The following is a 19,604-nucleotide window of genomic DNA, read 5'->3' as shown; positions in this document are numbered from 1 at the left end:
ATTTTTCACGATTTTTACAGATTTTTTCCTGCAAAAATAATTTTTGGGAACGTATATTAATAAATAAGCCAACAAAAACCCGTGCGGATTTGGTCAGTATTTTTCCAGAAAAGAAATTGAGATAAATTCGGACTTTGATAAATAACCCCCTTAGACTATAAACATTTAAGTTAATATACTTTGATAAATGGCATGGCATTTTTAAGAATTATATTGGAGGTGAACATTCATTGCACAGACCTGGCACATCTTCTATAAACATGAGTAAAATAATTCACATGGGTTGATCATGTTTTTTCAATTTGTTTGAAAAGTTTCTACATTTAAAAAAAAACAACTCATTTTGAATTATTTGCTCAACCGGATTCATTCAAATTTGAACAATTAAAATCTATTCTTCTTATTTTGCAGTTCTTTACAGAGAAGTTAATCCTACATCAGTATATCAGTTCGTGCCCCAGTGAAGCTCACAGGTTCAGTTCCCTACCATGCACACACTAGGGTCTATTTATATCAAAAAACAATTATGTTGCCATTATGTTTTTTGACAGTGCAAGCCCCATAGGGAACTCACACAAACACAGGGAGAACACTCAAACTCCACAGGGTAGTATCCTGGGCAGAAATGTGCAGGAAATGGATTTTGAATGTTGTTATATTTGCAAAAGGAAGTTTATCAACAAAAAAAAAATATATAACATGGAATATATTGTAGTAAAACCAATCTTTGACCAAATGTGAACTTTATATGAGTCTCTGTAGTTGCTTTGCTATTTACATAATTACGCATATCTGTAACTTTAATATAGAACCTAAATTTCATTTATTTTATATGTTGCTATTTCTACTGCTGTTGAATCTGTTACCAGTTGTGTTCTGGACATTCTCACACAGCCAAACCCAGAATATGAAACAGAAAGCTTGTGGCCATTAGATACTATCCAAAAAAAGCTGTAGGCGTTACTTATTAAGTAACATTGTCTGGAAACGTGATTGACAATTAAATCAAATTAAAACAAATAAGAGTGTAAAGAAAGATTACACTATAGAAAAAACATGGGAACTAAGGGAAATTTAAGGAAATGGCACAATCAGTACATTTCCAGTAAATTTGTCTAATTGAAAAAAAGCTGTTTTTGGATTCAAGTACATTTCTATGCTAGGGGGCCTATAAGTAAAAAACTTGAGCTGAAATATTTTACTCCAACATGATCCTGATTAAACTTCTCATTTCATGTATGAAGTACATCCTCTTTGATGACAATATCACTGAATTTATTTTGCCTGATCAACCCTGGCAAAGTCCATAACTTTTTTTTTCTATGGAATGTTAAAGAAATTCCACTTGGCAAAGTGAAGGAAATATTCATTGATGTTTTATGACCTGAACTTTTTTTATAAAGCTTTATAAGGCAATTACAGCATTTATGGAAACTTGGGAAGAGTGTCAAAGTAGTAAACATAACTATTATGAGGCTTTGTAGACCAGGAATATATGGATGCCTCCTCTGTGTTGTTGTTGTTGTTGTGAGTATTTTACCTCTGTCATGGTTGTTTTGTCCATTCATTTGTTGTTACCTTCTAAGCTAAATCCCTTCAATATTTCCTCTTATACTCTAAAATAAAACTTGTCAAGATTGTGCTAAAATCTCTAAAGCAAGCACAGGGGCGTAACTACAGAGGAAGCAGACCCTGCGGCTGCAGGGGGCCCAGGAGGTATAGGGGGCCCCATGAGGCTCAAATTCATGTACAATTTCAATACATTTTGGTAAAACAGGACAACCTCTGGATATGTTTGGGGCCCTAAAATGTATTTGCTGTGGGGCCCAGTAACATCTAGTTACGCCACTGAGCAAGCATGACTTTGAGGTTAGCACACTGTCCTTTAAACAGGGGGGTTCCTCATGGAGAATGGAGAGATTTCAAAACCATTAGAGACAAAATATATTTTTTTAGTATAGCTGTTTTTGGAAAGTAAGAAACTATTAAAAATACTTCAGGCTATGCTGCTTGCAGAACACCAGCAATATTGAAATGATGTAATTATATTTTAATTGTAATATATTTTATTCCGTAGAGAGCAACCTCCTCACGAAACTGTACCGAGAAGAAAAAAACATTCACATCACAGAAAATGGCTGCATAAGCAGCCCGCGCTTTCCCAACAGTTATCCCCGAAACCTCCTTTTTACATGGAACCTAAGCTCAGCAGAAAACACCAGAATTCAGCTTGCGTTTGACAGTCATTTTGGGTTAGAAGAGCAAGAAAACGATGTATGCAGGTGAGTCTGAATGTGCATGTATAAATGTTTCTTTAATCTGTTGCACACTATTGTTCATGAGGCCAGTGGCACAGTGGGTGGGTAGGGATTCAGGTGTGGCAATTACCTCATTTGTTTACCATTCAATGGTAGGTAAATTGATTCCTAAAGCACACTAGAGGGCAACACAATGCTGATGTTCTTATCCTATAATGCTAGAACAGATATATTTGAACAGTATGGTATTCTATAAGCAGCACCTTTCCGTGAATAGAAAGAGTTAACCAGCAGGGAAGGGCATTTGCATCATAGATCTCCATGAGAAGGCTACACCAGTCAAACACTGCATGTGCTATTGACCTAAAGATAATGCCACATACACACGCTGAGTGGTATTTTATAGGGTCTTCTGTATTGGTTGAAACTAGTGTAGCGCTATAGTAAATTGGGTGACCGTTCTCTAACTATGAAGAACCACAGAAATTTCCTGACCTTTTTCCTATCAAGTCCATGCCCACAGCGCCTGTCACACAAGGCTTTTGTGCAGTATTACAGTCTTACCCTGAACAGAGCTCCATGTTGGGTGCCATAATGTAGCGCTATAGTAAATTGAGTGCACAGTTCTGCAACTATGAGCTCCACTCCCAATACTGTGCTCCGGATGAGACCTTAAGTCTTAGGGAATAAGCCCTCGCAAACGGTGTGGAGGCAGGGTGTAGTGTAACTGTAACTTTGTTCAGGGTGCAATAATTGGGACGCCAGTGGTTCTTATAAATTAACCAATGAACATATTTATTGAGCAATAACAATCCTCAATGGAGTGTACATACAGGACAAGCAGGATCATACATCAACAGTGGATAGGCATATACTCACAGCACCTTTGGTCAATAGCTGTCCCCCTCAGGGATGGGGACAATGTACAGCAGCTTAGGGTACACCCAGGTTTCAGCCTTTTCCCTAAGTGGACCCTGAGGGAAAACTCACATCCCTAGGTCTGCACACTTAGTCCCTACTTCTGGGCAATTAGTACCCGGGATCATAATCCAATTTATAATCCTCGGAGTCGCCTCAAGCTGCTCAGCTAAATAGCCTGTCTCTCTGTCACTCCCAGAGTGACCTCTTAAGGTGAGTAGCCTATCCTTACTAGACCTGAACTATCTAGGTTCCACTCAAGCTCTGCTTGCCTGCTCAGCCTAGAGCCAGCACAAGATGGACCCTGAGCACATGGTTACCAAGGGTTTTATACTTTAGCATAGTGCCATCTACTGATCACTATGGTGAACATCCAGGGGCATAGCTTAATATGCCCCTGGAATAATGAAATAGGTCCCCTGTTTGGACCCATTTAAGCATCTATACCACTGGGGATTTGCTTGCCAATAGGGTGGCTAATTTACCAGACCCCTACACTAGTTTTTTGGTCTCCTTAGGGGGCATCTTGGCAAATGGATAGAATAGGGCCCATTAGAGTAACTCCTAAAACATCTGCTTTCATTTCCCCCTGAAGATTATCGCTGACTGACCACTCAAAATTTGCATAGAACCAAAGCCAAATTGAAATAACTGCATTTTAAAAAGGACAGAATGCTGTTTCTGAGATGGTCCAACATCAAACCAATTTTAAACCAATGCTTTTCTCCATGAAAAGAAAAAGAATATGAAAAGAATATCATGAAGATACAAGATATCTTAAATACTATTTTATACATTATACAGTGAGATAACCTGGAAACACTTTGGATCAATCCATAGTTTGCCATTTTTTTTTGCCATTTCCCTCATCACTTAAATAGAATAAAATTCTCATCCTTTATGGTTTTGGTGGATCTTTAAGTTGAAACTATAAATATGTCAGTCATGTTACAGATAGAATACTGGCAGGTAGAGTAGCTATAAATGTGATTATGATGTATATTATGCTCCCCTTGCACCATACTGCACCAATGGTAATATTATACTATATACCTGTGTGATCAAATGGTGGGTCCATACCATAACTGTATGTTTAAGATAATTAATAAAGACTGATACCCCTCCTGAAATTTGATATCACAGATATCAAATGACTTTAGGGAGCAGATTCATTTTTGTTTTTTAATTTTGCCACAGTTTGAGTAAATCGAGGCAAAAAAATTGTGGTTGTGAGTTTTGCCTCGATTGTGGTCTTTTCCCCATGGTGATACTTTTTTAAACAAAAATACAAATCTTGCCAGGTTTTAGGCAATCATGATTTTATACCATTAACAAATTGCCATAAAAAACACAAATGCGACCTTGATGTCAGCGGGGCAGCCACAGAAAATTTTTATACATTTTTAGTAGTAAGTGCCTTTGGGTAGTACTAAATAGAAAATTGCCAATTTAATAAACAAGGGCCGCCCCTTGGGATCCTACGAATCACAGTTTATGCAAACAAACCAATGGCACACATACATATTATGTCACATGAGCCAATTAATGGAAAAGTTCTGTCTTTTGCTCCCACAATTCTTCCTGTTACAGTTAGAGCTGAAGTATTTCTGGTCAGGTGATCTCTGAGGCAATGGGGGGCTCAAGGGAAAAGATGTAATATTTATTAAATATATATTCCAGTTTGGTAAGATTCTTTAATATTCCACTTAATATGATATGATAATATGAAACTATCTATTGCTGAAGTACTCATTTTGGGGGATAGCTTTCCTTTTAAATGAATACAGATATAGTATCCAAGACCTTTTTTGCTGTAATAAAATGTGATCTAAACAATCTGCAGGTATGATTTTGTGGAGGTGGAGGAAGATTCTGAGACCAGTTCAGTCATTCGTGGAAGATGGTGTGGCCATAAGGAAGTTCCTCCAAGACTGACTTCAAAAGCAAATCATATAAAAGTCACCTTTAAATCCGATGACCATTTTGTGGCTAAACCTGGCTTCAAGATATGTTACTCTCTTGTGGTAAATAATTATTTTATTATTTATTTTATCCACTGAAATTCAAGGTTTCTTAAATTATGACTAATTAATCACTGCATCCAGCAAGCAGTTTTACAAAATTTGTTCCTCAAAATAAGAATCAATAGTTTCAGTCAAAAAGTAGATAAACAGAATTCCAATTTTAACCTCTAACCCAGGGTCCCCAACCTTTTTTACTCGTGAGCCACATTTAAATGTAAAAAGAGTTGGAGAGCAACACAAGCATGAAAAAGTCCATGCAGGTGCCAAAAAAGGACTGTGCTTGGCTGTTTGGTAGCCTCTATATGGACTGGTAGCCTACAGGAGGCTCTGTTTGGCAGTACATCTGGGTTTTATACAACCAAAACTTGCTTCTAGCCAGGAATTTAAAAATAAGCATCAGCTTTGAGGCCACTGGGAACATCATCCAAGGGATGATTAATTTGCATACATTCTTATATAATTAAGACCAGGAATAGGAATGGCCCACCAGGATACCAGAAGATCTCCAAGTGGACCCAATGGCTTTTTTTCTGTTTCCCCAGTCATTTGTCTTAAATTCCATGTCACACCATTATCTCTGCACTACTATCCTAGGCCAACTAGGCTCTTTACCTCTAGGACAGGGGACCCCGACTTACTATAAAACTATTCTGAAAACTATCCTATATTTATTTTTGTGGGGCAAAGGTAAGCACTGGGCATTAATTGTAATGTACACTGCAACCTTATTACTTTTACTCTTATAACGTTATAACTTTTACTCTTGAGGAAGCCATTCAGATAGGAAAGGGAGAAAGGAGATTAAAAATCTTATGTAAATAAAAAATAAAGGGCAGCATTAAAAAGAGATATGAGATGCATGGGGAATATATGGGGAAATTAAGAGATGATTGGAAATATAGAAGGGACAGTATTAAGGAGGGTCATATCAAAGGGTGAGGGAATAATGCAACATGGAGATTAAACAGGAGTAAGGCAAAAGGAAATAGAGAAGGAAAAAAATCAACAAAAAAGACAAGATATAGTAATGACTGAAAAAAGCAAAGATATAATATGTGAAAGATGAAATTAGAATGGTTAGTGGTTCCCATCAACCCCAATCTGCTTAGGGCCAAGGTAGTTATTGGCTTGCTTCCCTCTCTACAGAATACACCTCTTTCAGCTTCAAGCATCAATATTATAACACAGTATCTTTGCAAGTAAACAGCATGTTCCATGTTCATGATGATCTTTGTTTTGTCTGCCAGGAACATCTGTAATGATTAGATGTAATGTGTAAGTATACTGTTCTGTTCAGCATGCCTTTCTTTAAAAATAAAAATGAAAACACAGGTCCCTCAACTCCACGTCATTTGTTAGAATCATAAGTCAATTACAGCTTTTCCGATGTAGAAACAGAATATGTTAAACACCTGAGAAAAAGCTCAGGAAATCATGTTGCAAACATTTGTACCAAAGAAAATGTTCAGCGCTAGACAAGATAAGCAGCTGCATTGTATGACAAAAACCAATACTTTTTTTAAAACAACTTTCTTCTCTGGCTGGCACTGTCCATTAGCAGATGCACATCTCTGGCTTTCCAAAAAAGAAAAGCTGTGAAATTCATCATATTTAAATTGCTTTTACCTGGAAATAAGGCTTCATTCTGTGTTGCTTTCCCTTATAATTTAGATAAATTGTAGTCTCAACACAGAGCAATGGCACAATTCTTCTGTGAACGAGATTTGTTTTGATGGTGTAATTCTTTAGGAAATACGATTTTACAAGTGATTTTCAGTGGGAAGTGCGCCTGTAGGGCATGTGTATGAAGGCAAATGAAGAATGTTTATGAAGGAACAAAATGTGCAGCATCCAGAAATGGAAATCTATGTTTGTTGAGGCTGCTGTTGTTTAGGTACTGTATGGAGAGCTAGAGGACATTTACATTTTGATATGAAATCAAGCAAAAATGTATATTTGTTTGGCTGTTGCCTTTTATATATAATTCAATGGATCTCATATACAAAAATAGAGGTGCAGAGTGTAAAAAAAACAGAAATGCTAAATTTTACATCAAATCCATACCTGAATAAGAAATTTGCTCATCACTACAGTGGAAGGCCAATTTATCAAATTCGAAGAATGTTTGTTTCTTCAAATTGTACCTTTTAGTGCAAACTCATTTTTGGCTTGGTTGCTTAAACCACAATTTTTTCGTAATTTATCAAGGGTAAAAGCCCTAAAATCTACAAATACAAAAGTCTGGCAAGTCAAAGCTGTGGAGGTTATGTAGAAGTCAATATAAGTTCCCTTTCTTTTCTTGCAAAGATCATCCTTTCATTCATGGTTTTTGGAGATCAAAACATTCATTGTAGTACAAATTTTTAATTTCAGAACAAAAAGTTTGACCTATAATTAGTAGGTCTCATATTGGGGATTGTAATATGTGTCGTTAGAGCAAAAAACTTTCGCAGGTACATTAGTGGCCATGTTTGCATCCTTTTTGACCTCAATGACTTCTTCGCAAAGTTTGTGACCTAATGGCTGTTGCAAACATTCATTCTTGTGCCAAAATATTTAACGGAACTCCAGAGCATGCGTTAGGGTTAAATTTTGTTTATCGATAATACACAATCTAATAATTGCCAACTAATGTTTTTTCATTGCAAGCAGCGCTAAACATTGGCAAAAACACCACTTTAAGTAACCCTTGCGATTTAATTACATTCCCTCCTAAGTGTTGGAGGTATAATATCTCTTTTGTGGCCCAGTAATCATCCAAAAGGAACTGGAGTCTAAGGCTAGGCAAATTAAAGTATGTGCCCTGCTCAGCTTTGTTTTGATCCTTTGGGAAATAAGATTTGACAAGTGAATTTATGGTGATCCAACACAAATCCAGTGGGCAGAGCACCTGAACCAAATGTGTTGCATGCAGAAATGGAAATCTATGTTTGTTTGGGCTTAATTTTCATTATCAGGTTGTGACAATAGCCGATACTGATTTTATAACCACATTATGTATACTAGAAATATCCTTTAGCTCCAGCCTTAAGTCTATATATAACCTGCTGGCTGACCCAGAGGAAGAAAAAACCCATTTTAAGCCTCTCCAATTTGCCTCAAAGAGGGAAAAATCCCTTCCTGACTCCAAGAACTTGTACAATGAGCTATCTTCCATAACCCTGTATTCCCTCACTTGCTAAACACCATCCAACCCCTTCTTAAAGCTATCTAATGTATCAGCCTGTACCACTGATTCAGGGAGACAATTCCACATCTTCACAGCTCTCACTGTAACAAACCCCTTCCCAAAATTTAGATGGAATCTGCTTTCTTCCAAACAGAAGTTTAGTTAGTTTTGTATCTGAAAACATTCTGTTGCTTTACCTTACTTTATTTAGCAATTTGCTATTTGTGCCTTCTAAAAAATTTTGTTACACTCTCAGCACTTGGTAAGTACAGTCTCTCCAACCTCTGATTTAAATAAATGAAATGTCTGAGCCAAGATTAAAAACTAAAAAGAAAATCTTAAAATGACATGCTCTGCAAGTTGTGGCTTATTACTGGATTTATGTATTCAGCTTTCCTCATTGCTTCCTGTGCGATAAAGAGGAGTATGGATTCTGTTAACGGATAGGGCAACTTAAGCCCTGACTTTGGGTCAGGACAAAAGCCCCTATGCAACTCAGACTTTCACATATCCATGTGAAGATCACATCCCATGAAATAAAAAGATAATAAAATAATAATATAGGGCCCAACATTGAGAAAGGGACAAAAATGGGGCTTGGTTGGTTCTGGGAAAGAGCATGAAATAATAAGTCCCATACCTGCATTGAGAATAATTAATACATATTTTCCTTTAAATTATGTGCTTCTCTGGAAGCAGGGGACACTGGTTTCAATTGCTGGCTGCTGTACTTATTTTGCTTTCCTATTAATCTTGTCAGACAGAAATATTACTCCCTGGGGATACTATCTCAAACCAAACCAGTACATTGAGGGACCCCAATAATTTTGAGACTGGGTACAACAGTACTACCAACTCAGTCTATTGGGTACAACAGTACTACCAACTCAGTCTATTCACTTCTCACATAGTAAATACAGATATTGGACCTGTTATCCAGAACGCTTGGGACCTGTGGTTTTCTGGATAATGGATATTTCCATGATTTGGGTCTTCATACCTTAAGTCTACTAGAAAATCATGTAAACATTAAATAAACCCAATAGGCTGGTTTTGCTTCCTACAAGGATTAATTATACCTTAATTTGGATAAAGTAAAGGTACTGTTTTATTATTACAGAGTAAAAGGAAATAATTTGTATTATTTGGATAAAATGGAGTCAATGGGAGACAGCCTTTCAATAATTCGGAGCTTTCTGGATAATGGGTTTCTGGATAACAGATCTTATACCTGTGTATGCATATCTACTAGTGTACAAACCTGCCCAAAGTGGATGTTACTTTTTAGTAGGACTAAGTAGACAACTTTAGGAAGCTTTCAACAGTGCTTTACTTAAATATTCTTTTTTTGGACCTTAGTGATATCTGTACAATGTCGCCATGTTTTACTACTGTCTAGTGATGAGCGAATGTAATTTAAACTTAATAAATGTATGCTTTACTAATCTCTGGAGTAAGCAGCATTCCTAGATTTAATTAAGTGAGATCGCTCAAGATAACATTCTTTTTTTTTTGGGACAATGGTGGCCCATCTCTATTTTATATGTATAATATCTCTCTCAACTTTAAGTGCACAGGTGTTCTTATTATCTAGTTGCGTCTGCTTTTGAGTCCAAGTCTTTTGTAGGTCTTAGCCTAATCAAACAAAGAGGCAAAACTGCCCCATCAGTCAGTTTGCACAACTGTCTCTGCGGCATTAATGATGGACCTCTTGTGTGTTCATTAAAATTAGACCCCATTTGGACCAAATGAGAACACTAATGAAAGGAAAACAGTAAGGTTCCTTAAGTCATTATTGTGAATTTTTTATAAACAATAAATTATTACATTCATTAAGGTTATTATCTGTTTTTTGTACATCTTTGAGGTTTTTTCAGCAATTGGAAAATATATTCAACCCAATGCATCTTCAGTATGTGATGAACGTTACAGCTTTATCATTTTTTTTTTCATTATTATGATAAACAGGAAAGAATGTGTTTCTATACATTATTTATACACCGAAGAACCTTCGTCTGCCATGGGAGTGAGTGCACTGCTTCTAGTGATGTTCAGCTGGCTTTGTTGGAATGCCTAGCAAAATACATGAATGTGATGAACTTACACTATACATTCTGAGTGCCCAATTAAAAATGAACCTGAGCAAAGAGCTTATGTTTAGGGTGAAGGATGTGTTGCTAAATTGCAAATGTTTTGATATAAAGTTGATTTTTTTTTTTTACCTTATTGTACAAAGAAGCAATATTTTTTTTAGCATCTCTGGTAGCTGATTTGGGGGTCTTTAATCATGACAGCATTATTTAGCTTTCTGATTGCTTATAATGTGCATCTGTTATTTTTAGTGTCGCTTTTATTTTAGCTACTCATCTGTTCAAAGTTTGTTATGTGCTTAGTTACTAATTACCTGATTATTTCTTCCAACTGCCTGAGAGTGGATTTGGATTTTGTGTGGGAATGGTTTTGAAAGGTGGCATGGATGTAATAGCAATTGGATTCATTGTATGTATACAGGCTACAAGTGGACTCTATATTATATATATATATTGGATGTTTACTTAGCAGAGTAAAGGTAATGAGACATGGGTTTATTTTGGGCTCTCTTGCAAACACTTGTTCTTTAATTGGGTTTTCAAATGACAGTTGCATGAGCTCTTTCAATTTATGCACCAGCATTTTTAACAAACAACCAGACTTGGAGATCGGATTAGGAGAACACTGAATGCTCACTAAAACCTAAAAGATGGTCAAGGAAGCCCTACACTTTCCTGCCATGAGCTGTAAACAAGTACTGGGTGGCAAAATCCAAAAAAACTGATGCCTTGTACTCACTTTGGGCTCTTTTTTGCCCCTCTTCTTCTGACCCTACCAAGTGAGCCACATCCGTAGCCCTATTATTGTGATAGCTTCTATAGAAACTAATAGCAACCAACTGGTCATGTTATTGGTTGGTATGGATTACTAGAGCAAGGCAACCTTTCCCTGATTAAAAGCTCGATTTCATTATGGAACATGGCAAAACATATTCCTATTCTTGTCCATTTCATATCTCTGACAATATATCTGTGGAGGGATAAAGCATAATGGGAATAACTTCATGTGCATTTTTTTTTTGCTGTGCTGGGTAATATCTCTTATGGTATTTATGTATATTCTTATGTTTAATGTGTTCCATATGGCACAACGTTTCTGTTTATACAATAAAACCCAACAAAGTGTTCAGTACAAATGTAGGAAGATTCTAGTACTTGGCAATTAGCAAGTTTTGCAGAAACAGATGAATAATGAGTCATGCACAAAAATGTCATTTTCAGATTTTTGACAATTTTTTCCCCCACAAAGAAATTAATGAAGTGATTTCTTTGGCATAGCGGTGGGTATTTCATGGCTGTAAAAGAATAGTGAAAAGAAATGCTAAAGGTGCTGGTTAACATTAGCAGACTTGTGAGACTTTGGGAACATTCAGGTCAGTTAGAGGACAAGTGGTGAAAGAGCCAAAGCCAAAAGAATGATGGAAAAGGCCATGGCAAAATGAAAAAGAGACAGATAAGGAGGCATAGTGAAAATATAATACACTTTATACCATGGGATGGAGAAATTCTGTATTTTAAAGTTAAGGATTTTTTGTATACATTGAAGCATCTGTAAGTAAAAACCGTTCTGTAAAATGTGCTTTAAAAGTTGGTGTCATTGTCACTACTTTTATATTTTCTTTTTATTTACATTGATCCCATTGATACTTCACCAAGCATAAAGTGGTGTAAATATCTGCACTGTTCTGGTAAGCATTGTTATGCAAATGGTCCTTTTATTCATGGGATTTATCTGTAAGGGAATCAAAGCAAATTGCTCACCTGTTTCTAAAAAAAGGGCTTAATTGATATGGGAAGAAAGAAAGAAAGAAAGAAAGAAAGAAAGAAAGAAAGAAAGAAAGAAAGAAGATTGTGGGTTACAGAAATAGGGGGAGAGAAAGAAAAAAGAAAGCGGTATAGAGAGAGAGAAGGAGAGGGATAGAGAGAAAAAAAGAGAGGAAGAGAGAAAGAGTGAGAGAAGGAGAGAGAGTAAAAAAAAGGGAGGGATAGAGAGAGATAGAATGAAAGAGAGAATTTTAATGAAATAAATGAATATAAAATTATGTAGGACAAATCCATAGACAGGTGTAGGATCCATTATCTGGAAACCTGTTATCCAGAAAGCTCCAAATTATGGGATGGCAGACTCCCGTTGACTCCACTTTAATCAAATAATCCAAATTTTTAAAAAAGATTTCCTTTCTTATGAGGGATTATGTTGTATGTTTAAATGACGTTTTAGTATACTTACGGTATAGAGATCCAAATTACAGAAAGATCCCTTACCCAAAAAACCACATGTCCCAAGCCTTCTGGATGACAGGTCCCATACCTATATAAGAATGTTTATTCAAAATAATACACATGGAAAGGCAACTCATTGTGTGACCCATCAAGAGTTGTTTGATTCAGGGGTTGGCACCACCATGTACCTCCATCCCTACTATTTACCTGTGTCCATTATCCTCTGATGCACACAGAATAGTGACAGGCAGACCTCCATGACAAACAGTTGAATTGGGTATGTTTTGATCAGAGGTCAGCCTGTCACTGCTTTGTGTGTCAACCAGCCTCTTGTCATGATATAACATTAGTGGAAATGATAGATGGAAAGTGTGTCTTGTCCACCATTATTTTTCCCTCAACGATGGACAAGATGCCCAGTGTGCCATGTGTCATAGCCCTAAAGCCTGGGAACACAATAAAAGTGAAAGGTTCTCTACAGTCTTGTGATTGTATTTATTCCCTTGTCTCCTCTTGTGTAACACATTAGACTCCAGAGCTGTGATACAGGAGAACTCTAGTATTTCAGACCACTAACTAAACGTCTATACAAGCAGTGGTCTAGAGCTAACCATGACAAACATCCATTAATATTGTGGCCATAACTTCAATCTGTTCAACAACAAGGTCTCCATTTTTATAACCCCTATGTAATTGCACTTGCACTACCCTAGTACAGCAATAAAATAGCAAATTCATGGCTCATTCCACTGCAGCACCATTTATACTGTAGATGCTTTACATTTCTTTTACTTTCTCCCCATAGTGAATACACAAAATGTTCTTGGAATCGATGTGTTTTGATGCACTTTTGCCCTGGATTTCGACGTTTACTCTAATAATTAGAGAACCGCTACATGGTGGCGCCTAAAAATAACATGCAGACAAACAGGGCTTCAGGCCATAATGACCTACATCTTCTCATCGTGTGATCACTGCAGCAAGCCAACTTGTTTATGTAATAACCTAAAAAAGAATTTCACTGATGAAACAAACACGTACAAAAACAAGGAAATGATAGGAGCCTTTGATGATAATACGTTTCTAATGTGTAAAGTCATAACTGGATTTAAGAATGCAAGAGAGTTATGCTGACCAGGTTTTATGTCTGGCCTACATTCTGGAGTTCTAATAAAGAGAAGAGATAGCTTCACAAAGTTTCTTACTTCTGCAAACATTTTCACTTACAAATGATGTTTAAGTGAATTAAAAGTGCAGTGGGCTGTGGATAAGCTGCTTTTGGGGAATTTACTGGGCCAACATTGTAACTAAAAGAATAAAAAATAATTAGCAGATGTATATAACCAGGCAGGAAACATGCAATGTTGTGTATTTTGCAGAAAACAGAATATGTGCCTTGTGCCTACTGCAAATTAGCAGCAATGAGGGAGTTCCCTTGTCCCTTATCTAGCCTATATTCCTCAAGATTAAATACTTGTCCCATAACATTTCTTCATTAGAAGAAAGTAAAAACAAAAAATGTGGCCCCTGAGTGATGAAGAGGTATGCAGTACTTTGTAGTACAGAATACTAATAGTTCAAGGAGGCAATGCCATCTTTTCTGAGAGTAAGTTTGCAAAAGGCACTTAAATAGAGCTCTGGGGGGTAGGAGAAGTAATAAACATGACAGAGTTATAATATATGCAAGGTTAGATATTCTATTAAATCAGAGTTGTTTCATGCTTTCATGCCACAAACACCCCGGGCAAACCTGGGACACCTCTTAGCCAATAGGTCTGTAGTCTTTTTCTACAAAGAGATTTAAGATATTTAAAGTTACGGTCATCTGGAACTGCACCCAGCAAGAACAAGCTCTGTGGGGCGGCGGCTAAAGCTCCATTTTTTCCCCTGTGGAGTTCTGAGTTTAAATCCCAGGTGCATGCTTTCCCGGACCTTTCAGGGTTGTCATTTTCTTCAGGCTGCATTCAAGAGTGATTGCTACTTTAGAGTCAGCAAAAACGGGCCTGCTCACATGGCTGTTTTATGGAGCATGCTGCAAATTGCCTGGTTTCTTCCCCCAAATGTCCCGGGGTTCGAGCCTCTGAGGAAGTTGCCTTTTTTTCGGGCTACATTAATGAGTAACCGATATTTACAGTTAAGTAAAGCGCAAAAAGCTACCTTCGCTAATCAGCTTTTCAAAAGTTTTTTTCCCAGCTACAGAACCCTGTCTTTGTTAAACAATTTACCAAGGTCCACTGCCAGCAGATGAAATGCATGCCCCAAAAAGGGCAGCGGGGGGGGGGGGGTTCTTACCAGCAACCTCTTAACCACTTGACCATTCGGGGGCCCCCCTTTTGCGAGGTACCCAGGGTTTGTATTGACTTTATTAGGCGGAAGATGGACTGCTGGTACTGCCAGTCAATAAAGAGGCCCAAGAGGACATTCGGTTACTACGGTCATCTGAAACCACAACCAGGAACAAAGTCATAGATACATTTTAGGATCCTACATATAAAAAAATGACAATGAAAAAAGACAAAAGTCCATCAAATTCAACCCCAACAAAAAAACCCAGTTCATAAATAAAAATATATATGTATGTGTGTATATACAATATGCAGATCTATACACTCACATATATAACTAAATATACCAATATCTATACTAATGAACCATAATCGTGAAATCACAATAGCCTTGGATATTTTGCCTGTTCAAGAAATCATCCGAGCCACTCTTAATTCATCATACTCAACCAATAATCTATCCAATGTTGATGTAAAGTTCTCATATGCACTCAGCTATGTATGGATCCCCTTGTAAGTGCAGTTGCCATCCTTTGAGTCTTCCCAGGAGAACAAACTAGTAACACTGGGTTCCAAATAGTCAAGATCTCCGAAAAATTTGCGAATTTCACGTAAAATTTTCGAAACAGCGAAAAGTACGCGAAACGGCACCGGCAAATAGTTTTTGACGCCAGCGCCCGGTTTTTTTCGGTGAAAAATTCGGTCGGCGAATCGCGCAAATTCGCCGCGAATTCGCGCCTGGTGAATAAATTCGCCCATCACTACAAATATCATGATCCCCAAAAAATTGCTGTCTGGGAGAAATGACCCATGGCCAGTCTATCCTTTAAAGAATGAACATGATTTAAAGAATGGACAAATAAAGGTTTATTCTTCTGAAACCAGAAGACTGGCTGTCTGCATATTTAGGAAACCTGTCTTAGTTGGTTTTAGTACAACTCAAACCAATAACATACCTCCCAACTGTCACATTTTTTCGTGAGACAGTCACGATTTTGACAGCTCAAACCGCAGTCCCGGATTGTAACTGAAATGTCCTGACTTTCTCTTTGATCTCCTGCACTGAACAGCCAGAAAAAGATACAATCTTTCTAACTGAATTAGCTTTTGGCAGAGAGTCCAGAATTCATGGCAGTTAACGTAGATACTTTTGTAACAATTTAAGATAAGCAAAGAAACAATTGAAACAATTAAAAATAAGCAGGTCTCTTGGTGAAACTGTGACTTGCAGCTTTAAGAGCAAAGCACCTTCATTAGCAAAACTGTAATAACACGTAAAAACCACAGAAATGTGTTCTAACTTTTATAACATCCCGAATTTTGTAAAATGAATATGGTACTTAGGGGGTGTGGTCCAAAAATGGGCGTGGCCAAAAGGTCACCGCTCTCTGCTTGGCAAAACTTTCTGTCCCTCTTCCTATTTCCAAAATGTTGGGAGGTATGCAATAAGGGAAATATTCACTCACAACATTTTTGTGTTTTTTCCTCAGCTCTCTAAACTTCCTGCTCAGAGCTCACTCCAAGAGCAACTCTATTTCAATCAGCCCCAGAAGTTAAACCAACTTTCAACCAGTGAACAAATCTTTTGGTTTTTGTATCATAGTATTCTGGGAGAAATATACCTTCCCACCATGGAATTTGTTAGGAGTCTAGAAGCAGGGAATTGGTTAGGTAACAATAAAATACAGCAACTAAATGAATATAAATAGCTTGTTCCTAATTCTGTAAATTTTGCAAATAAGTGAGAAACAGAAAAGAGCATGGGGCAGGTCTGATTAAACCCAACATGAATAGTCGGGACAACATGAATAGTCCACATTGGTAGGACAGCAATAAAATCTGGTCAAGGACTGCAGTCTTTTAGTCATGGGAAATGAAGTAGGGACAATGGGAGACAATGAAAACAGCAGGAATAGTAACACAATGTAGCATTACTGTACAAAGACAGCATTACGTTTATGGGCAAGATACCAGGGTTGCTAAATAACCACAGGAGACTAGTGATGGGCGAATTTATTTGCCAGGCGCGAATTCACGGCGAATTACCGTGATTCATGCCGGCATCTAGTTTTTGACGTCAGCGTCAAAAAAAATGGATGCCGGCGTCCGTTTTTTTTGGACGCTGATGCATTTTCGCCAGCATCAAAAAAACGGACACAAGCATCCATTTTTGACGCTGACGTCAAAAACGAGACACCGGCGCCATTTCATGAATTTTTCGCGATTTCGCCATTCGCAAATTCGCCATCACTACAGGAGACTGCATAAAAACATAATGCACAAAATTTATTTTTTCCCATGAAGCATCATATTTCAGAGATTATAAAATAACTACAAATATCTAATTAGGTGAAATTGCTTTTGCACACAAGTAAGGCTTACCCAGTTAAATCAATGCCTATTAGAAATCCTGTTGAACACAGGAAGCAATAAGCAAATATACTGTATGAGAAGTAGCTCTGTACAAATTGGCAGAAAATTGCATTTTCACAGTTAACACAGTGACTTTCTGTATTGATCATTACATCTTTAATTGCAGTTATTATTAACTGCAAAGAAGCCGCTTCTTCCACTGATTCATAAAAAAATCAGAAAACAAGCCTTGCAACAAAATCATTAGAATCGAAAGTAATGGGATTTCTGGGTCTTCTCCCAAAGATGTAAATACTTCTGACTTTTAAAGGGGAACTCCATCCATATAATGAACAAAGTGAAATTTTGAATAAATGCAATCAATCAGTAATGTAATCAATTTTTCTTTCTTTTTAATTTTTAAATGGCATTGCAACAAAAAGAAACTTTTGCACAGATTCCTCTGTTATGGCAAGAGCCAGATCTCCTCCAAGCCTCCAACTTCCATAATACCTTGCATGCTTCTTTCCAGATCTGTTAATTACAGAGCATGCAAGGAATTATGGGAATTGGAGTCTTGGCTAGAGAAGAGCTTAATGAATGAAAACGAATGTAGTCATTATGCGTAATGCGAAGCTGTCCCGTTTGGTTTCGCCGTAAAATTCGCAAAACTGCAAAAAAAAAATTAGCGACACGGTGAAAAATTTGAGAAACTCATAGAAGTCAATGGGCATCAAAATATTTTTTACGTGCAACAAATTTTATTTTTCTCTCACTCCAAATGCATTTAAGTAAATGGGCATTTTTTTCTTATGGTGACTTTTTTGTCCAAATGCATTAAAGTCAATGAAAGTTTGTTTAGGTGAGTTTTTTGTCCAAATGGATTAAAATCAATGGGCGTAATGACACCATTAGGGGCCGATTCACTAACTTTGAATGAAGGATTCGAAGTAAAAAAACTTCGAATTTCGAAGTGGTTTTTGGGCTATTTTGGCCATCGAATGGGCTACTTCGACCCTCGACTACGACTTCGACTTCGAATCGAAGGATTTTAATTCCCAGTCGAATATCGAGGGTTAATTAACCCTCGATATTCGACCCTTAGTGAATCGACCCCTTAGTGTCTGCTTTTTTGTCGGGGACTTTTTTGTCACTGCTAATTTTTGTCGCTGTTTCTGGAAAAATTTGCAGATGGCGAAATGCAGAATTTCGCTGCAAATCCATGGCTGATGGATTTGCAAAACCGTGGAAAAATTAGCAAATGCAATTTAAGGGCCGTATTTTTAAAGAGTAAAAAAATCACATGGTGTCACTATAGTGTGGATTTCCAAAAATACTGCATTTTGCTGTACCAGATGAAAAAGTTTGACACTGAGCGACATTTTCAGTGCATTTGCATCCAATTCTTGCAAAAGCAGAAGCATAAATAAATGACTTTAAAATTTAAAACATTAAACATGTTAATGTAATTCTAATCCTGATACTGGATTAGAATTACATTGTCTTTCATCCTAGAAAAAAAAATATTACAAATGTGTGACCTTAATTAAAACATCTTATTGACATGAGGCTTATTCTAAAGGGACAACAGCTGCTGAATAAAGATAACTTTCTTGAGAGGGAAAATATGTCCATGTTCTACATTTCATATTTGCCGAGTAAATCATGCGTAAGGAAAACTGTCGATCTTTTCTGTTAACGGAATTGGCTTTTTTGGGGGAGGAATTGGTTCTGTTTGGAAGAATTTATTTCTAAATATGCTTGTGAACATAATGAATCAAAAGGATACTTTCATCAGTAGCCACATTGTTTAAGAAATAGCATAGCATAGAGTCCTGCGCAGAACCAATTTTTGAGACCCGAACCCACAACCCACATATATACCCACTTGGATGTAATATAATATATATGTGTTTCCTTTTTTGGATCAATTAAACCATTTTGTATATAACTGATGGCACTGATATTCCAGAGTCCCAAGAGTTGATTATGAGCAGCCTGTGAGGACTTAGGCTAAAATGTTGAGAACCAATAAACAATAATTCCCAAATTTCTTTCATGCATTAGCATAAACTCATATGCATAATTATTTGAGTCACTCTCACAGATGGAAGGCTCATAATAAGACTTTTGTACTGTAAAATTTTTGTAAGTCTTAAGGCCTGATGACCCATCACTTGGCACTTGTAACATCTTCTATAGAATCTTCTACGCCTGGGCGTACTTTACACAGTGCAGATTGGGTTTCACCTTCATCAGGAACTGGACAGTTTGGCTGGATGTGG

At 37.1% G+C, this 19,604-nt stretch overlaps 1 protein-coding gene across 1 annotated transcript in view; it reads left to right on the top strand.

Moving 5' to 3' along the window:
- Positions 1-19,604, top strand: part of pdgfd.S (platelet derived growth factor D S homeolog) — a 131,725-nt gene that overhangs the window by 56,791 nt on the left and 55,330 nt on the right. Inside the window, exons 2-3 of the mRNA XM_018250312.2 lie at positions 2,078-2,282; positions 5,020-5,200. Of these exons, the coding sequence (XP_018105801.1) occupies positions 2,078-2,282; positions 5,020-5,200 (386 nt within the window). The remainder of the gene's footprint in view (positions 1-2,077; positions 2,283-5,019; positions 5,201-19,604) is intronic.

The sequence above is a fragment of the Xenopus laevis genome, chromosome 2S, assembly GCF_017654675.1.
Source record: "Xenopus laevis strain J_2021 chromosome 2S, Xenopus_laevis_v10.1, whole genome shotgun sequence".
Taxonomy (NCBI): domain Eukaryota; kingdom Metazoa; phylum Chordata; class Amphibia; order Anura; family Pipidae; genus Xenopus; species Xenopus laevis.
Note: the sequence above shows the minus strand (reverse complement) of the source record. Positions and strands in the feature narration are given on the sequence as shown.